This window comes from Gossypium hirsutum, chromosome A10, assembly GCF_007990345.1.
Source record: "Gossypium hirsutum isolate 1008001.06 chromosome A10, Gossypium_hirsutum_v2.1, whole genome shotgun sequence".
Classification (NCBI taxonomy): domain Eukaryota; kingdom Viridiplantae; phylum Streptophyta; class Magnoliopsida; order Malvales; family Malvaceae; genus Gossypium; species Gossypium hirsutum.
This window is the reverse complement of record NC_053433.1, coordinates 30,914,559-30,931,759: the sequence shown is the minus strand read 5'-3', so window position 1 is coordinate 30,931,759 and position 17,201 is coordinate 30,914,559. Positions and strand designations below refer to the sequence as shown.

Sequence of the window (17,201 nt, the reverse complement as noted above, 5' to 3'; positions counted from 1 at the left end):
CATGGTGGCTGAAACTAGGGCTAAATTTTAAAATGATTTGAAACCACATTAAAATATGGAAAATACATTTAAAAAATTTAAAATCCCATAAATTTCATATCTATAAATTTATATTTTTAATGGACAAGACCAATTAAAAAATTGAAGAGAGAAGAGACCTTACACAAGCTAGTTGAGAGAAACGAAAATGGCACTTTCTAGGCGATGTTTGGGATCAATCTTGGAGTTCAAAATTCCAAAATTGGGGATGATTTAATTGAGGAAAAATTTCAGCAATATAGTAAAGGAGATGGTGCACAATTTTGATGCAAAAAGAAAAAGAAGATGATAAAAGGGGAGGTGTAGGCAACGACAACAATAGAGAAAAAAGGGAAAAGAATAAAAAAAGTAAACGTGAAAAGAGGGAGAGGGGGTTAGGGATGGCTAAGGTAGAAGAAAATAGGTTAAAATTCTAATTATTTTGATCAAAACATATATTTATACCTAGGTTTACTAAGCTTGGATGCCAACACATAAAAAAAACAAGGGAATTTGCAAAAAAAATTATTTTGTCAGAGTTGAGACTTGAACTTGGCACCTCCAACCAACTTTCAAGCTTTCACATTTAATGACTAGCCATTAGGTCAATTCCCTATTTTTGATATATTTCTAAATTTTATGGAGCTAAATTTGGGATGTTACATTTCATGTGAGCTTATAAAGCATTCGTAATGCTTATTTTGTTTGTTTTTTTGTCTCTGAACAGGTTATTTTGTGGAATGCATTAGTCGAATCAACTTGGAGCTCACACTATCCAATCTCTGATTTAATAATCTTTGTTTATTCCAAATTCAGTTGTGTGGCTTGTAAATAAGCTTGTATTTGCGTTTAAATTATTTTGGATGTTCATGATCTTGTTCTAATGATGTTGATGATGTTGGATGATTTAGTATTGTTATGGGAAATAAAGTAGCAAGTGAATAGCTAACTTGAAATGTGATTTACTCAAGCTAAGGGATATGCACATGTGCATGAGATTGAAACTTTTGTATTGGTTCATTTTGATTTGGATATAAGTGTAATGTTTGGAAGTGATGATCTTCTTTTGGTTGATTTGTAACATGAGTTGCACATATGTTTTGGTCAATATGGTGGATTTTACTTGATGAGTTTTGACACTTAGAAATGATGAATTTTGTTGATCAAATTTTGGTATTTGAAATGTTGAACACGTATGAATGTTAAGTACGAATATTGAGGCATGAATGATGATGAATGGTAAGATATAAATTGTTGATTTGAGGTACCAGTTGTAGCATATTGGTTAGGCACTTAGGATGAATGATATAAGGATTATTTTGACATGCTTTTGATGTCTTTTAACAGGTTGAGAAATGGTGTATTGCATGGTTGTGGTATATTTGGATCTTTGGTATATCGACACAACTGTGTGACTCTGCATACATGGTCTTAGTTCACATACACGGTTAGACTACATAGTTGTGTGTTTTAATCACCCACAACCTCAGCATGTCACACGGCCTAGCCACACGATCATGTAACCCCTACTTTTTCCTTTTACCTATCATTTCATAAAAGTTCCAAATTAGTCTTGACTTATTTTTGAGTTGGTTTAAAAGCTTCGTAAGCTCGTTTGGAACTTGAATATGTTCATAAATCATATTTTTCTTGGATTATATCATGTCTATTATTTAATGGAATGTTTAAAGTTGAATTTATTTGTGATATGCTTGGTTAACTATGGTAGCATCCTATAGCTTAGGTTCGGCAACCGAACCGAGTGAAGGGTGTTACACATGTATTTGGCTCAACAGTAACAGTAGACATGTTTATCATGTATTCAATTCAATGGTAACAATAGAGATGTTTATCATGTATTTGGTTCAACAGTAACAGTAGGCATACATCAGTAATATAGAGGTAAGAATAACAATATCAATGGATTAGAAAAACAATGACAATAGATGTAATATTCACATATCATTATTCAATGGCATTTCAATCATCAAACCATAGATTCTAGCATGTTCATAATATCAGGGACTCAATCGGGTGAATAAAATTTCTATAAATAGTTTGGGGGCTATATGAGGACTAAACTAAATCATTCAAAAAATTTGGGGCAAAACTATAAAATAGGGCACACACAGCTGTGTGTCCAAGTCGTGTAGAGGGTTTACACGACCGTGTAACAAACTGTGGTAGTGTGGCATATTGGAAAATTAAGCTACATGAGCAACACAATTGTGTGGAGGGTTCTTAGTCGTGTGAGATTCAAACACTAGCCTAGGGTTTTCAAAGGTACATGGTTGTGTAGAGGGGCAATGTGGTCCACATGCCTGTGTGGTAGACTGTGTGGTCTTAATCCTAGACACGGTTTGCCCCGATTCACTTATAAAAAAACACACAGCTTTCACTAGGAGCTTGATCAATGTTCCTTACGATCAAATTTGATCCGATGCACTTAAAACATGTATTCCAAAATAACATTTATACAAGAGTTAACGCTTTATTTCAATATTTATCAAGATCATCAAAAGTTAAACAAGAATAGTAAAAGATTGATTAGATTGAATGTAGGATTAGTTTCATATAGAAGTATTACGAAATTCGAGACTTAATCTTTGAAACGAGATGTACTTACCATTTTTTGGCAAAGATCGAGATTTTATTGATGATAATTCTAAAATAGATGGTGTAACGGCCCGAATTTGGGCCTAGAAGTATTATGTCTTGAGCAGGGGTGTAATTAGGAGACTGCACATGAATATTTAATTGTGCAAGGAAGTGACACAATTGAGTGTTTGGCTTAGTGGTTGTGTGCTTTGGAAGTGTCTGGGAAGTCATGGGTTCAAGTCTTAGCTTCCACAAAATTTTTTCTTTTTAAAGATAAAACCCCTATCTTTGGCCAGTATGGTTATAAGTTTATTTTGGTAAAGTATGACATAAAAAGCCTGCTAGCCTAGTGGTAAGTGGCATGTGGAGTGTGCTAGTGGTCTGAGGTTCGAATCCTTGCTTGTGCAAATAGAGGTTATTTTTGCTGTTGGCCATGGGAGGAAGTTGTGTTTGACCGAAACACCAAGAGTTTGAATAAGTTTAAATAAGTTTATTGTTAGCCGAATTTGAGGAGAGTCTTTTGGGGGATTTCAATTGTTTGAATTGGTGGACATGAGGAAATTTAGGAGAAAATCAAGGAGATGGGAAGTGGAGAGTGTTGGAGCTGGATTAGGAATGTAGGCACTTGTGAGTTTGGTTTTAGGGAGTTTAGAGATTGGTTCTGATGTTTTGGTCTTCAATTTGTTTTTGGCTCTTCTTTCATTTTATTTTATATTCTTTTCTGTCGTTGGAGACTATCGAGTGCAAGGGTTATTGGCCGTGTGTTGGTTCGTTTCAGATTAGCGTTTGGAGGTCACTTGCTTTTCTTTTCATTTTTCTTTCTCCTAGCCCTTTTTGGCCGAATGTCTTCTATCCCCTCCTCCTAATATTTCTTTCCCTTTCACCTTGTTTTTAGGTCGAAGACCTCATCATTCCTCTCCATCTCTATTGTTTTGATTTTTGGGTAAGTGCTCTTGATTTTGTTTTTTCTTATTTCTTGTTTCCGGCTTTCTTCTTTTTTCACTATATGGGGTTAGTCGAACATTCTATTGCGGGGGTAAGTACAGTTGCTTGGTCTCTTTGTTTTTTGTTAATAGATTTCCTCTCTAACATTTTCTATTCCCTACCGGTTGTTGTCAGGGGTGATTGTCCCATCTTATGCCTCGGTTTAGGGTGTATTTTGTGTAGGCTGATTTCTGCTACCCTCCACTCTTAGTTCTATATTTCGGTAAGTTGCGTACTGGGCTCAAGTTGTTTACGTTTAGGGTTCTAGTTAGTAGAATAGGTTTTAATGCAGGTCTTTGCCAAGGAATTTAATCTTGGTCAGTAGGATAAGTGGGCTAAAACGCTTTTTTCAATCAAGGCAAGTAATAATCACCATGTTGGGATTAAGTGTTATTAAGAGAGTGTTTAACCCTAGTGTTTAAAAGACTAATTGTATGTCATGTATGAATGTAGGTTGTGGTGCTTGTGGACTTTTAGCACTCTCCATGAAGAAGTGTGTAACACTGCCATTAGACGTGAAACAGCAAAGGCTGAAAAGCTGAAAAGCCGAAAGGTTGGAAAGCCGGAAAGTGGGTTGTCGACACCACACGGGCATGCGGACGCCCGTATGGCAGGCCGTGTAACAAAACATGGCCGTGTGGTCAACGAGATGGCTATGAGCATTTCCATGAGTCGAAACGATTTTGGGCCATTCTGGGCCGAACTGGGACATTCTGGGCCAAACTGGGCCATTCTAGGCCAAATTGGGCCATTCTAGGCCAAATTGGGCCACGTAGGCCCAATGGGCCTATGTCCCCACATGGGAAGAATCACACAAGAGTGTGGTTAATATTGGGACGGCTGTATGTGTGACACCCCTGATTTGACCCTAGTCGGAAAGTGGTTTCGGGACCACAAAATCGAGTCACAAAAATAATTAATTGTTATATTTTATGCTTATTATTTATGAATAAGTATGTGTGAAAATTTCATGCTTTAAATTTTTTCATTTGGATGTGAAATAAATAAAAAGGGGCTTATGTGAAAAATCTTGAAAATGTCATAGGTTAATTGGAAGTGGCTAAAAATTGCATGGTTTGAAGCATGAGGGACTTGCATGTCAAACATTCCTTTTTCTTGGTAGTGGACGGCAAGGATGGGCATGAATGACACATTTTGGCATTTTGTGCTTTGTATGTTAGTAAATAATGTTAATAATATATTTGTTTATATTAAAGAAAGTGGTTTCATAAAATAGAAATAATAAAAGTTAATGAAATAAATGAATAAAACATGTTTGAGGTGAAAATAACAAGGCCATTTCTTCTTCTTCTTGCCGTGAGTTGAGAAACAAAATAGAAACCTTTGAGCTTAGGGCATTCGGCAAAAAAAGACTTCAAATAAGTTAACTCAAGAGCATAGAGGGGCAATTTTGGATAAAGAGAAAGTAAATGAATAGCCGTGGATATCTAGTCGTCGACCACTTCCGAGGTAAGTTTTAAGTGATTAAACGTTGAGTAAATTCAATTATAATAGGACATGATGAGTTGATTTAATAAGATATGATGTGGCCATGATATGTTCTAAGCTCAAATGGTAAGTTCTTAAGTGTTTGAGCTTGGGAATTTAAGGGTAATTTGAAATAGTCTGCTTAGGACAGCAGCAGTAACGTGACTTTATAAAATCACCATAAATTTATGGACTTGAATTAGAGGCTGAATGAGACATGAAATTAAAGCTTAATGAGTCTAGTTTCTTATAAAAGAAACCGTGTAAGCAAAGGAATTTCCTATAAAGAGATATTTAAAGTTGTGTGAGATGGTGTCAGAATGACTACGAAATCCCCTGTTCTGTTTTAAGAAAATCACTATAATTTGTACAAAAATGGTTACAAGATAAAATTTATATGCTTAGACTCCTTAATGAGTCTAGTTTCAAATGAAATCAAATAGAACATACTTTGAATTCTGTACAATGAGAATTTTGATTCGTAGTGCAGACTGGTCAGATTAGTCAAACAGTGAAACAGGGGAAACTTTAAGAAAAATCTGGTATTGATTGGCCAAACCTAAAATTCTGAAAAATTTATGGATGAAATATATATGAGTCTATATTCAGGGAAAATTAACGGCAAGTGATTTGGAGTCTTTTAGCTCCAATTATAAATAATTTAGTGACCATTTCTCAGGAAAACAGCTCGTAGTGAATATGTGATTTTGTTGTAAACATGGATAAAACTTGTTTTAGTTGCTCATAAGCTATTGATTAAACCCATACTTGAATTCTAAATCGTGATATTGTAAGTTTATGAGTATTCGAATATGAAATGATAGTATGGCATAAAATTGAATTATTCATTGGAAAGTGATGGATGTAGATTCGGCCAAGACCAAGTCTGTACATGATAGTATATGTGGTATGTGAAGTATATTTGAATAAATGTGAAAGTGTATATATGTGATAAGGCCTAATGGCCGATGTGATAAATGTGAAAGTGTATATATGTGATAAGGCCGAATGGCCAATGTGATGAATGTGAAAGTGTATATATGTGATAGGGCCGAGTGGCCAACGTGATGGATGTGAAAGTGTATAAATGTGATAAGTCCCGAAGGGCATTTGTGTCAGTACTATATCTGGGTTAAAACCCCGCAGGCTTTATGCGAGAATATTATCACTGATTAATGTCCGTAGGCTTCGTGCTCGTACTATATCCGAGCTCTAAAGACCCGATGACTACGTGTGGAGATTTTGTCCAGGTAAGCCCCGACCTAAAGGTTTTGCTGAAGATTCAAGTAAAGCGTAAGATTATACAACTTCACAGTAACAATTGGTAATAAATACGTTCAATGCGTTAAGTTGGTCAGGTATGTATTTTGAGATTATATTTAAGTTTGATTTAGACTAAATCACAAGGTCGTTATGTGATGCACATGTGAGTAAAGCAATAAGACTGTTCTATGATTATTGTGCATTTGGTCAATGTGGAAAATCAGGAAAAAAATATGTAATGTACCTATGATCATAAGAGGTCACTATCAAGTGAGAATTTATCTGCCTACTATATATGAGGAGATGTGCATATTCGGTAAAGGGATGGTATGCCCGAAGGAAGAGTGAAATAAAAATACGAACAACTATGTTATAATTTGATTGTTATCTGTTGACACTGCTTAAAACTTACTAAGCATTATAATGCTTACTCCGTGTACTTTGTTTCCTCTGTTTTATAGATCTCATTTGGAAGCTACAGGCTCGGGGATCATCAGCAACTAGTCACACTATCACTATCCACTGTTTGGTACTGCTACGTTTTGGATTATCTTATGGCATGTATAGAATAGACTAGTAGTGAGAGGATATTTTGGTTAATGTATATAAGCCATGCGAAAATGGCATCTTTTGAATGTGTACTTATAGAAGTTTACATTTTATCCCTGGCTGTGTTTAGTGTTTATCCAAATGAATGATCCAAAAAAAAAAGTTTTACCGTTTTGTCATGAGTTACAAGTCCGGTAATGCCCCTTACTTATTCCGGCGATGGTTACGGGATAGGGGTGTTACAGTATGAATCACACTACTAAGGCCATCTTGGGTTATGTCGGCCATACGAGCGTGTAGGCCCACATGGGCCACAATGTGAGCTATGGGCCCATTATCACCGATTGACTGTTAAGGTTGTACGGGTCACCCAAGATGACTGTGGACCTACTAGTGGGCCAGTAAGAGTACCTGGACCCTTATTTACTTGAAAATGACTGAAATACCCCTATAGGGTAAAATGACTATTTTACCTTTATGTGTTAAATTGACAGTTTAGCCATTATGTGGCAAAATAACTATTTTGCCCTTATGTGTTAAATTGATGATTTTGCCCTTATGTGGTAAAATGACTAGTTTGCCCTTATGCGTTAAATTGATGGTTTTAACCTTATGTGTCAAAATGACTGTTTAGCCCCTATTTGATGTATTTTTATATTTTAGCATGTTATGTATAACTGTGTTGAGTACATGTGTAATACTATGTTATGACATGACATGTTGCAAGATGCATTGCATGGGGATGGGCTTATATATGATTGGAGGAAGTGTATTGTACTGGTAGCTCTGCTGCAAATCACTGATGGCTCATCGGGGTTAGGTGGCATCAGCACCGGGGCATTGGATAAATACTATTTGACCTTGTCGAAAGCCCTTTGGCATTCTTCATTCCATTCACCTGGGTTATGTTTCTTGAGGAGGCAGAAGACAGGGTCACATTTCTCGGTCAGTTGTGAAATGAACCGAGCAATGTAATTTAATCTTCCTAGAAAGCCTCGAACTTCTTTCTGAGTGCACGATGGGGATAGCTCTAGTATGGCTTTAACTTTTTCTGGATCAATCTCAATCCCTTTCTCACTAACCAAGAATCTGAGCAACTTTCCAGACTTGGCTCCAAAAGTACATTTGGCGGGGTTGAGTTTTAGCTGAAACTTCCTTAACCTCAAGAACAATTTCCCCAGGACTTGTATGTGCTCCTTCTCTGTTCGAGACTTAGCTATCATGTCATCAACATAGACCTCGATTTCTTTATGCATCATGTCGTGAAAAAGGGTTACCATGGCTCTTTGATAAGTTGCCCCTGCATTCTTCAGTCCAAATGGCATCACCTTGTAGCAGAACGTGCCCCACATAGTTACAAATGTAGTTTTCTCCATATCTTCAGGATGCATCTTAATCTGGTTATATCCCGAAAAACCATCCATGAATGAAAACAGTGAGTGTCCCGCCGTGTTGTCCACTAGGGTGTCGATATGAGCTAGTGGGAAATTGTCTTTTGGGCTGGCTTTATTCAAATCTCTGTAGTCCACACACATTTGCACTTTTCCATCTTTCTTAGGGACAGGGACGATGTTGGCTACCCAATCTGAGTATTTTACCACCTTCAAGAATCCAGCATCAAACTGCTTTCGAACTTCTTCCTTTATTTTTAGCAAGACGTCGGGCCTCGTTCTTCGGAGTTTTTGCTGAACAGGCTTACACTCTTCTTTTATGGGGAGTCGGTGCACTACAATGTCAGTGTCCAACCCGGGCATATATTGGTATGACCATGCGAAGACATCTTTGAATTCTTGAAGTAATTCAATGAGGTCTCACTTCATCTCTGCGGTGATACATGTTCCGATCTTCACCTCTTGTCCTTCTCCTAAACTCACAATTTCGACTGATTCTTTATGAGGTAGGATTTGTTTCTCGTCTTGTTCTACCATCTTCAACAAATCATGAGATAGGTTACAGCCTTGGTTATCTTCAAAATCTTGAGAATCATCCATACACACATCTTGCTCGAAAAGAAATTCTGAGTCACTAGCAGTGTCACTCGTATCATTAATATCTGGGAACCTGTTATGAGGACGAAGGCAGATACAAAGAATCAAAAGAATTTGAAACATTTATTTACATGATATGATTATGAATGACGAATGAAAGAATATTTAGAAGAATGTTTCAAGAATAAAAGAATTCGAAAGTAATCATTTGTATGGTTATGAATGGAATTGAAAGGACGAGATAACATTTGCTCAAAAATGATAATAACCGTGCATTTTATTGAAATGTCGTTTTTAAACATCGGCCTATTTCATAAAAGATTCTTATTACTCCTAGGCCTAGAGCAATAAGTGTGTTTTGGACATTACTCTGAATCCGTTCTAAAAGCTACAGGAATCTGTTCCGCAGTCCAGTTGTCCAGAACACTTCCAGGCTTGCAGAGGCAAATGCCCGACAAATTCTCTCTTCCGGTCTCCTCTTCGTATATGACGTTGATGTCCAAGCTTTCCAGCCTTTCTTCTATAGCTCCCGTCATTGGTGTATTTCTCTCAGGATGAATAATTCCCCCGGACACAAATGTTTTCGATATATGGAGGAATGTCATTGGTTCCCACTTGATTTCCTTCCCCGTTAATCGAGCTCTTCTTCTTTCTTGCTTCTTTTCCAGCTCCCTTCTCTTTTGTTTTGCATCCGGTTTAAATCCTAAACCGAAGCGATCTCTCTTGTCTTTCGGCATTGATGTTTTAACCCTTCCTTGCAGATGTTTCCCAAGTCCCCTTCTGGGTAGGGCCCCTCTTCCGATCATTAGCTGGAGGCTCATCCTCGTGGTTTTGGACAATTTTGGCACCAGAATTTTACTTCCCTCGGCGATGAACATCGCATTAACAAATTCCAAAGATCGAAATGAGCATTCGATTGCTTCATCATTTGTCTCCAAATAGGGTGCATTATTGCTCACAGTTGCAATAATATCCTCCTCAGCCTTGATCGTTATTAATCTCCCTTCCGATACTAGCTTCAATTTCTGATGTAATGAGGAAGGCACTGCCCCAGCCGAATGTATCCAGGGCCTTCCCAACAAGCAATTGTATGAGGGCTTGATGTCCATTACGAGGAAATCCACCTCATATGTGTTTGGCCAAATCTGAAGAGGTACCTCGATTCTGCCCATCACCTTTCTCTCCGTGCCATCAAATGCTTTTACGATGTTCTGGCACTCCTTCATGTGAGAGCTGTCTATAGGTAATCTATTCAGCGTGGTCAAAGGCAGGACATTCAAAGCCGACCCATTGTCAATCAGTACGCCTGGCAGCGTGTTCCCTTTACAGCGCGTAGTGATATGCAAAGCTTTAGTCGACCCCATGCCCCCGGGTGGTATCTCGTCGTCATTAAAGAAGATATAATTATCGGCACTTATGTTGTTCACCAAAAGGTCCAGCTTGTTAACGGAGATGTCATTGGCAACGTATGTCCCGTTTAAGACCCTCATTAGCGCGCTACGATGAACTTCCGAGCTTAGAAGTAAGGCCAACACCGAAATACGGGCTGGTTGTTTACGTAGCTGTTCCACCACGTTGTATTCGCTATGTTTTAGGAATTTTAAAAACTCATTGGCCTCCTCTTCGTTAACTGGCTTATTAATAGGTTTGGTTGCTTTTCCCTTCATTTCCTCAACCACCTGGGCTTTTCCTTTTGTGGGCTGCACCTCCTCATTCGCCGTATCGTAACGCCTCCCGCTTCGTGTATAGAAACCCTTGCATTGGTCCCCTCTTGAAGCGTCAACCGGGCTCTCCTTTCCCGGCATCATCACACTGCAATCATAATTCCATGGGACCTTTTTGCTGTCTTTGTAAGGGAAAACTGCAGGTCTTTGGATTATGACCCTCGGTGGCATTTGTACTCCGGCTTCATTATTTTTGGGTCTCGAAATGATCACCACGGGATAGTTAGGCGTTCGATTTTGTGCCATCGATTCTCCCTTCGATGCACATATATCTCCCTCTACGGGGTTCTCAGTCTCTTCATAGAATTCAATTTCTTTATTGTTCATCATGTTTTGTACTAGGGCTCTGAACTCCACGCAATCTTGGATTTCATGCCCCACCTTGTCGTGAAACTCACAGTAGTTTCTCTCTTCTTTGGATTCTTCCCTCGAGTCCAACACAATCAATCCTCTCTTGGCCATCTCCTTCCATACCCATCTCAACGGTGTCCTGACTTCTGCCACCTCATATTTGGTCTTCCTGTTCAAACCTTCACTTATCCCATTCACTCCTTGGTCGGTATGATTGGGGAGTGGGTTTCCTGCTACATTGGGCGTGGCTGGGTCATCAAATCTCACAATCCCCACCTTAATGAGTCTTTCAACTACTTTCTTGAACGTAGTGCAATTCTCGATTGAGTGCCCGGTAATTCCCGTGTGGTATTCACATTGGGCGTTTGTGTCATACCATTTGGGATACGGGGGCTGCAGTGGCTCTAGGTAAAAAAGGGGATACTACATGAGCGTTGAACAGGTTTTGGTACAACTCCCTATATGTCATGGGTATAGGGGTGAATTGTGGCCTTTCTGTGTTCTTTCTCGAATTAGATTCTTGTCTTACAGAGCTTTGTTGATTGGTAGTCACCGTTTTGGGTTGATTCACGATAATTGACTTGGACTGCCCCTTGTTGAATGTGCTCGTGTTGTTCACTTCATTATCCCTTTTCCTTGGGGCTGACTTTTTGGTACTCTCTCCCGATTCTATTTTGCCGCTCCTTACAGCATTCTCGATCATTTCCCTCGTCATTACTATGTCAGAGAAGCTTTTTGTGGCACTTCCTAGCATTTGGGTGATAAAAGGGGCTTTCAAGGTGTTGATAAAGAGCATTGTCGTCTCCTTTTCTAGAAGTGGCGGCTGAACTTGTATGGCCACCTCTCTCCACCTTTGTGCATACTATCTGAAGCTTTCATTTGACTTTTTTTCCATATTCTGGAGAGTGATTCTGTCAAGGGTCATGTCCGTCACATGATTGTATTACTTCATAAAGGCCTGAGCCAGGTCCTTCCATGAGTTAATCTTGGCTCGACTCAGTTGATTATACCACTTAGACGCCACTCCAACCAGACTATCTTGAAAGCAGTGGATTAGCAGCTGGTCATTGTTAACATATCCCGTCATTCGCCTGCAAAACATGGTGATGTGGGCTTCAGGACAACTTGTTCCATTGTATTTCTCGAATTCAGGCATTTTGAATTTAGGGGGGAGGACTAAATCTGGGACCAGACTCAGATCCTTGGCATCAATCCCTTAATGATGATTCGCGCTCTCCATGGCTTTGAATTTTTCCTCGAGCCATCTACAACGTTCTTCCAATTGTTTTTGCGAATCCGTCCTCACCTTTTCCTCTTCAGTAGTTTCATCCAAGTCGAGAATGGGCAGATAGTTCGGGTTGTTGACAAAGTTAGAGCCTAAGCCGGCTTGAAAGTTCATCAGAATTGAAGCTCCAGCCTGAACTTGTTGGGGTATGATTGTGACTGATGGTTTTTGTAGGTTAATCTTGGGCTTCATCGATACATGCGTCGGAGTAAAGCCAGGGGGTATTGGAGATCTTCATTCGTTTCCTCAACTTGGTCCATGGGGTCCTTTCCCTTATCCATTCCTCCCAACAGCAATTTGGATAACTGGGACATCATTTCTCTCTGGGACTCCATCATTTGCTCCTTCATCTCTCGTTGAATCTTGGCTAGCTGCTCGTCCATCTGAGACTGCATTTGTTCTTGCATGTCCTTTTGCATTTGCTCCAATTTCTCGAGTCTCTTATCTATTGATTTTTTTCTTGTACCATAGGAGTGCGTAGTTGGTTGGTTTTCGTTAGTTTCCAGGTTACTGAAATAATTTTTAATTAATTAATTAGAAAACTCTTATGACCTTTAACGCATAATGATATGATGTAATGCAAATGCATGAATGTAAAGGAGGCATCAATTTTGATTCAATTGCCCTTAGAAAATTTCACTCGAAAATAAAATCTTTTACATAAAGTCGAATTACAAATAAAATTTCGCTCTAACACTTAAAGTCCTAATTTTTCTAAGCAACGAGGCCAGCTCTTGTCCGCGATCCGACTCCAACTCATACTTCACGCTTAGTATGTCTGCTTGAACCGCTAAAGTTTGTAAGTAGTCTGCTACCTCCCGAATTTGGGTTATGGCTTCCCCCATAAGGTAATCTCTGTTTCTGACTTGGTCTTGTGCATGGTGAAGCTGCTCTTTCCAACGATCCTCGTTTGCCTCGAAAAACTGGATCCGCATCTCACAGTTCTGCAGTGATGCCTCTAACTCTCCTATTCTTCCTTTCATCTCTTCTATCTGGCTCAAGCTTGGCTCTATTGTGGTGTTGCGATTTCGGTACTGATGCAGAGACTTCTCGAGTTCTGCCACTGTAGCCCTTAGTTCACCTCGCTCGTTTCTGCTTTTCGACAGGCTATTCTCCAAATCTTCGTTTCGTGCCTGAGCTTCTCGAAATTTACTTTCCCACCGATCGGTATTGGCTTTTTCTTCTCGAATTTCGTGGCGCCATTGTTCGGAAGTCTTACCTAAACCCGCAGTCCTCATAGATAGGCGCAGCTTCTTGTAGTCTGTCTTCAAGCTGTTTAGGTCTTCTTCGGCCTTAGTTTTTCCTTTTCTCCATTTCTCAGCCTCTGACCTCTAAACATCAGCGTCTAACCTTAGATGCATCTTCTCTTCTTCTAACTGTTCGATCTTCTTCCTGAGCTCCGAACTCTTCTTCTAGAAATCTTGCCTTATAATTTCCAATTCTGATGGGCGATTTGTAATTGTTCCCCGATAGGTCGAGCATTCTCCAAGCTTGGCCTAGGAATATTATCATTAATCCTCTTCCTAAACCACTCGCTATACTCGGGCGTTACTATGGAACTGACGACTAACCTCTTCATCCAACAAGTTTGCTTCCAAGCATTGGATAACTCCCGAACTCTCTTCTTATAATGAGCACATTTAAATGAGAATTCACTCTGAGCAAGCCCATAGGTCGTGGGTACAAATTGCCTCGACTTATATTGCCTCAAGGCTAACAGTGGAGTATACTCGATAGCTCCCCAAATTCCTAACAATGGCACCCAATCGAAGTTACCACATCGGTACATGATCTCGTCAGGAACCATCCAATAAGCTCTCCACTCGATATCCCCCTCCTTAAGGTTCTGAAGAATGTCCATCCACTTCTCCTCTGAGATATCCTCTCTCCTCTGTATAGCTGCTTCTTCTTTCAATGGGAAATAACCCTCGGAGAAGACTCGATAGGAAACTTTGTCTACCTTCCAAAAGTGCCCGTGGAACCATGCCATCAATAATTGTGCACATCCAATGAATCGCCCCTTGCCTGTCTTCCTACATGAGCTCAAAGATCTGAACGTTTCTGCCAATATTGCTGGTATCGGTGTGATTCCCTTTTCAAGGTGATCAAACAAGTCAATGACCGCCTCGTCCACGTGCCTCAAAGCCTTAGGAAAGATCACTAATCCGTAGATGCTTAAGGCAAATTTATCAACCCTCTTTCTTTCATCTAGATGTGTCAAGATCAAATCTCGCAATTCTCCAATGGATACATTTGCTATCTCCTTTTGCTGAATCCGAGTAATGACCCAAGGCTCGCTCATCCCAGAAATGCTCATCAGTTTCTTCACGAAAGTCTGACTACTAAAAACCCGAGCATAAGTCTTCCAGACTTGAATTTTGGGATACCTGAGCAAAGTAGTGTATTCCTCCATGGTAGGTACCAAATCCACTTCTCCAAAAGTGAAACACTTGTACGCAGAATTCCAAAACTGCACCAAGGCTTGAAACAAATTCTTATCCACTCTAATGTCTAGCAGGTAGGATACGTCACCATAATTTTGGTAAAATAATTGCTTCATTCCTTCATTCCAACTAGCCAAATGTCTCTCAACTCTTGCAGCTCGTTCTGTACTACATTGACGCGAGTGAAATCTTGCAACTCCGATGCATACCCTTCTGCCAAGCTATCCCTCTCTCCGATTACAGCCTCTTCGACCATGCACGAACAGCCGTATTATCCTCGACTTACTAAGAAATTCATTCTCCATGTCAAGTTTCTAACTTAGTAATTGAATACGGATTAACGCCTCTTTTAGTATGCAATGTTATGCAAAGAAGACAAAACCAAACAAAACACCGGTTAGTGTCAAATAATAGCGATAGAATGCAAGCACATAAACGATAATTATGACGCATATAGGGGTAAGTACTAAGGCTACACGCGGCTTCATCCAAGGGTGGTACCTAAGGTTTACTTATGTGGTTTAGTTCTAGAGATAAGGTACCCGAACCAGTAGATTCCTCAATCCTCACCCATTATAGGCTCATATAGATCGAGTTCGGTTCGGGGGAATACATTTCCCTATGACCATGCGAAGATGAAAATCTCACGGACTCATAGGTACGGATGTACCCCGGAAGTAATCCACTATCTCATACGGAGGTGAAAACCTCACGAAAGCGTAGTTTCTTACTCCTACTTAGAAGGTGTGACCACGGTGGTCATGCAATGAAATGCAGTGCTTTTTTACAAGACCCAGACTAAAAAATCACACAATCAAATGCAATCGAAAGATACATGTTTTTTTTAAATGAATTTTCGATTTTCGACAAAAGGACAGTAAATAATTAATTTTATGGCTCGACTCTCAAAGTCCCCAGTGGAGTCACCAAGCTGTCGAAACCATTCCTTGATTTAAAAATTTAAAATTTAAAAAAGGGGTAATCGACTTTTGAAAACAAATACATGGAGTTGCCACCGATCTTTGTTTTGGTATGATCGGATCACCTAAAAATTTGGTTATTTTAATAAACATTTATGATTTACTGAAACAACAATTTGGTCTACAAAATTTTAGAAAATGGGCTCGGGAGTCGGTTACGCATGAGGAAGGATTAGCACCCTCACTACACCCAAAATTGGTACTAAATCGATTAATATTGTCCTTATGTCTAAAATTAAAAATGATTTTGAAATGTGGCTTTTTTAATAAAGTTGAATAACCCGAGTTAATCGTCAAAATTTTCTTGTTTCAATGTCCGGAAATTTATAATTCGAAATCACGAAAGGGTGCTCAACTATTAGTCCAACGAAAATCAAACCCAGCACAGTAGGGCACGATTCTTTGAATTCCAAACATGATCATTGCCTCACTTTGAAAATACGAGTGAAATCCTAGAGAGATATTTGATTATTTCGGTCAGACGGGAGATTGCAACCAGCACGATAGGGCACTATTCCCGAACTGCCCAAACATCAACACTTCTTTCGTTTTAAAGGGTTTTTAGAAACGTGGATGAAACTTCAAAGGGATCTTCGATTGCTTAGAATAAATGAAAAAGCGCAACCCAACCGATAGGGCACGATTCTCAAATATCCAATCATCGAACATCCTTTGTTTTAAAAGGTTTTAATAAGCATGGGTGAAAACCTAAAGGAATATTCGATTGTTTTTTAGCAACGAGAAATCACAACCCAACACGATAAGGTATGATTCTCGAATCATCAAACACCGAGTATTGCCTTTATTTGCAAAAAATCTTATTTCGAGGTAACAACATGTCATACCCGGTAGTTAGGGCACCACACCTCGTATCTCCAAAAATAAACATTTTTAAACTCACATTGTGATTAAAGGAATATTCCATTATTTAGGTTAAATAAAAGAATTGAATCCAGTAAGTTAGGGTACGATTATCTCGAATTACCTAATACGGAATATTACTTTTATGAAAGAATTGTTTTAATATATGAGTAAGAAAAATAACGTGATTTATAGTAAAACATAAAAGCAAATTATAATATTAATGTGAATAATAACATAATAGGTGCGACAGTGTCAAAAACGATAATATGAGTAATTATAAAAGATGAAGTAATAGCAAGACTAGTAATATGTAAATATAAACAAATGCATGAGGAAAATGAAATGATCGAAGACATAAGCAAATTAACGAATAAAAAAATGAATAAAACATGGAACAACAAAAATGGCAATGACAATGATAATAATAATAATAATAATAATAAGTAGAAAATAATGATAATAATATATGAATAAAAAATATAATATATATATACAATATACAAACATATTCATAATAATAGTATTGAATATTAAAAGTATATATATAATAGAGACAAAAATATATGCATAATGTAGTATTGAAAGTATTTACATGGATAATGTATAAAAAAACATATGAATAATGTGATATTAAAATATATACATAAAATAATAATATATATATA

General features: G+C 38.5%; 2 protein-coding genes across 2 annotated transcripts; both read right to left on the bottom strand.

Moving 5' to 3' along the window:
- Positions 1–8,711: 8,711 nt before the first annotated feature.
- On the bottom strand, positions 8,712–11,678 carry LOC107895889 (uncharacterized). The gene is made up of 3 exons (XM_041078524.1): positions 11,340–11,678; positions 9,258–11,239; positions 8,712–8,961 (listed from the first exon to the last, which is right to left on the bottom strand). The coding sequence occupies exons 1-3, from the start codon at positions 11,676–11,678 to the stop codon at positions 8,712–8,714; spliced, it is 2,571 nt and encodes an 856-aa protein (XP_040934458.1).
- A 1,996-nt stretch (positions 11,679–13,674) lies between these two features.
- On the bottom strand, positions 13,675–14,948 carry LOC121207983 (uncharacterized). Its single transcript, XM_041078523.1, has 2 exons — positions 14,823–14,948; positions 13,675–14,718 (listed from the first exon to the last, which is right to left on the bottom strand). The coding sequence occupies exons 1-2, from the start codon at positions 14,946–14,948 to the stop codon at positions 13,675–13,677; spliced, it is 1,170 nt and encodes a 389-aa protein (XP_040934457.1).
- Positions 14,949–17,201: the final 2,253 nt, after the last annotated feature.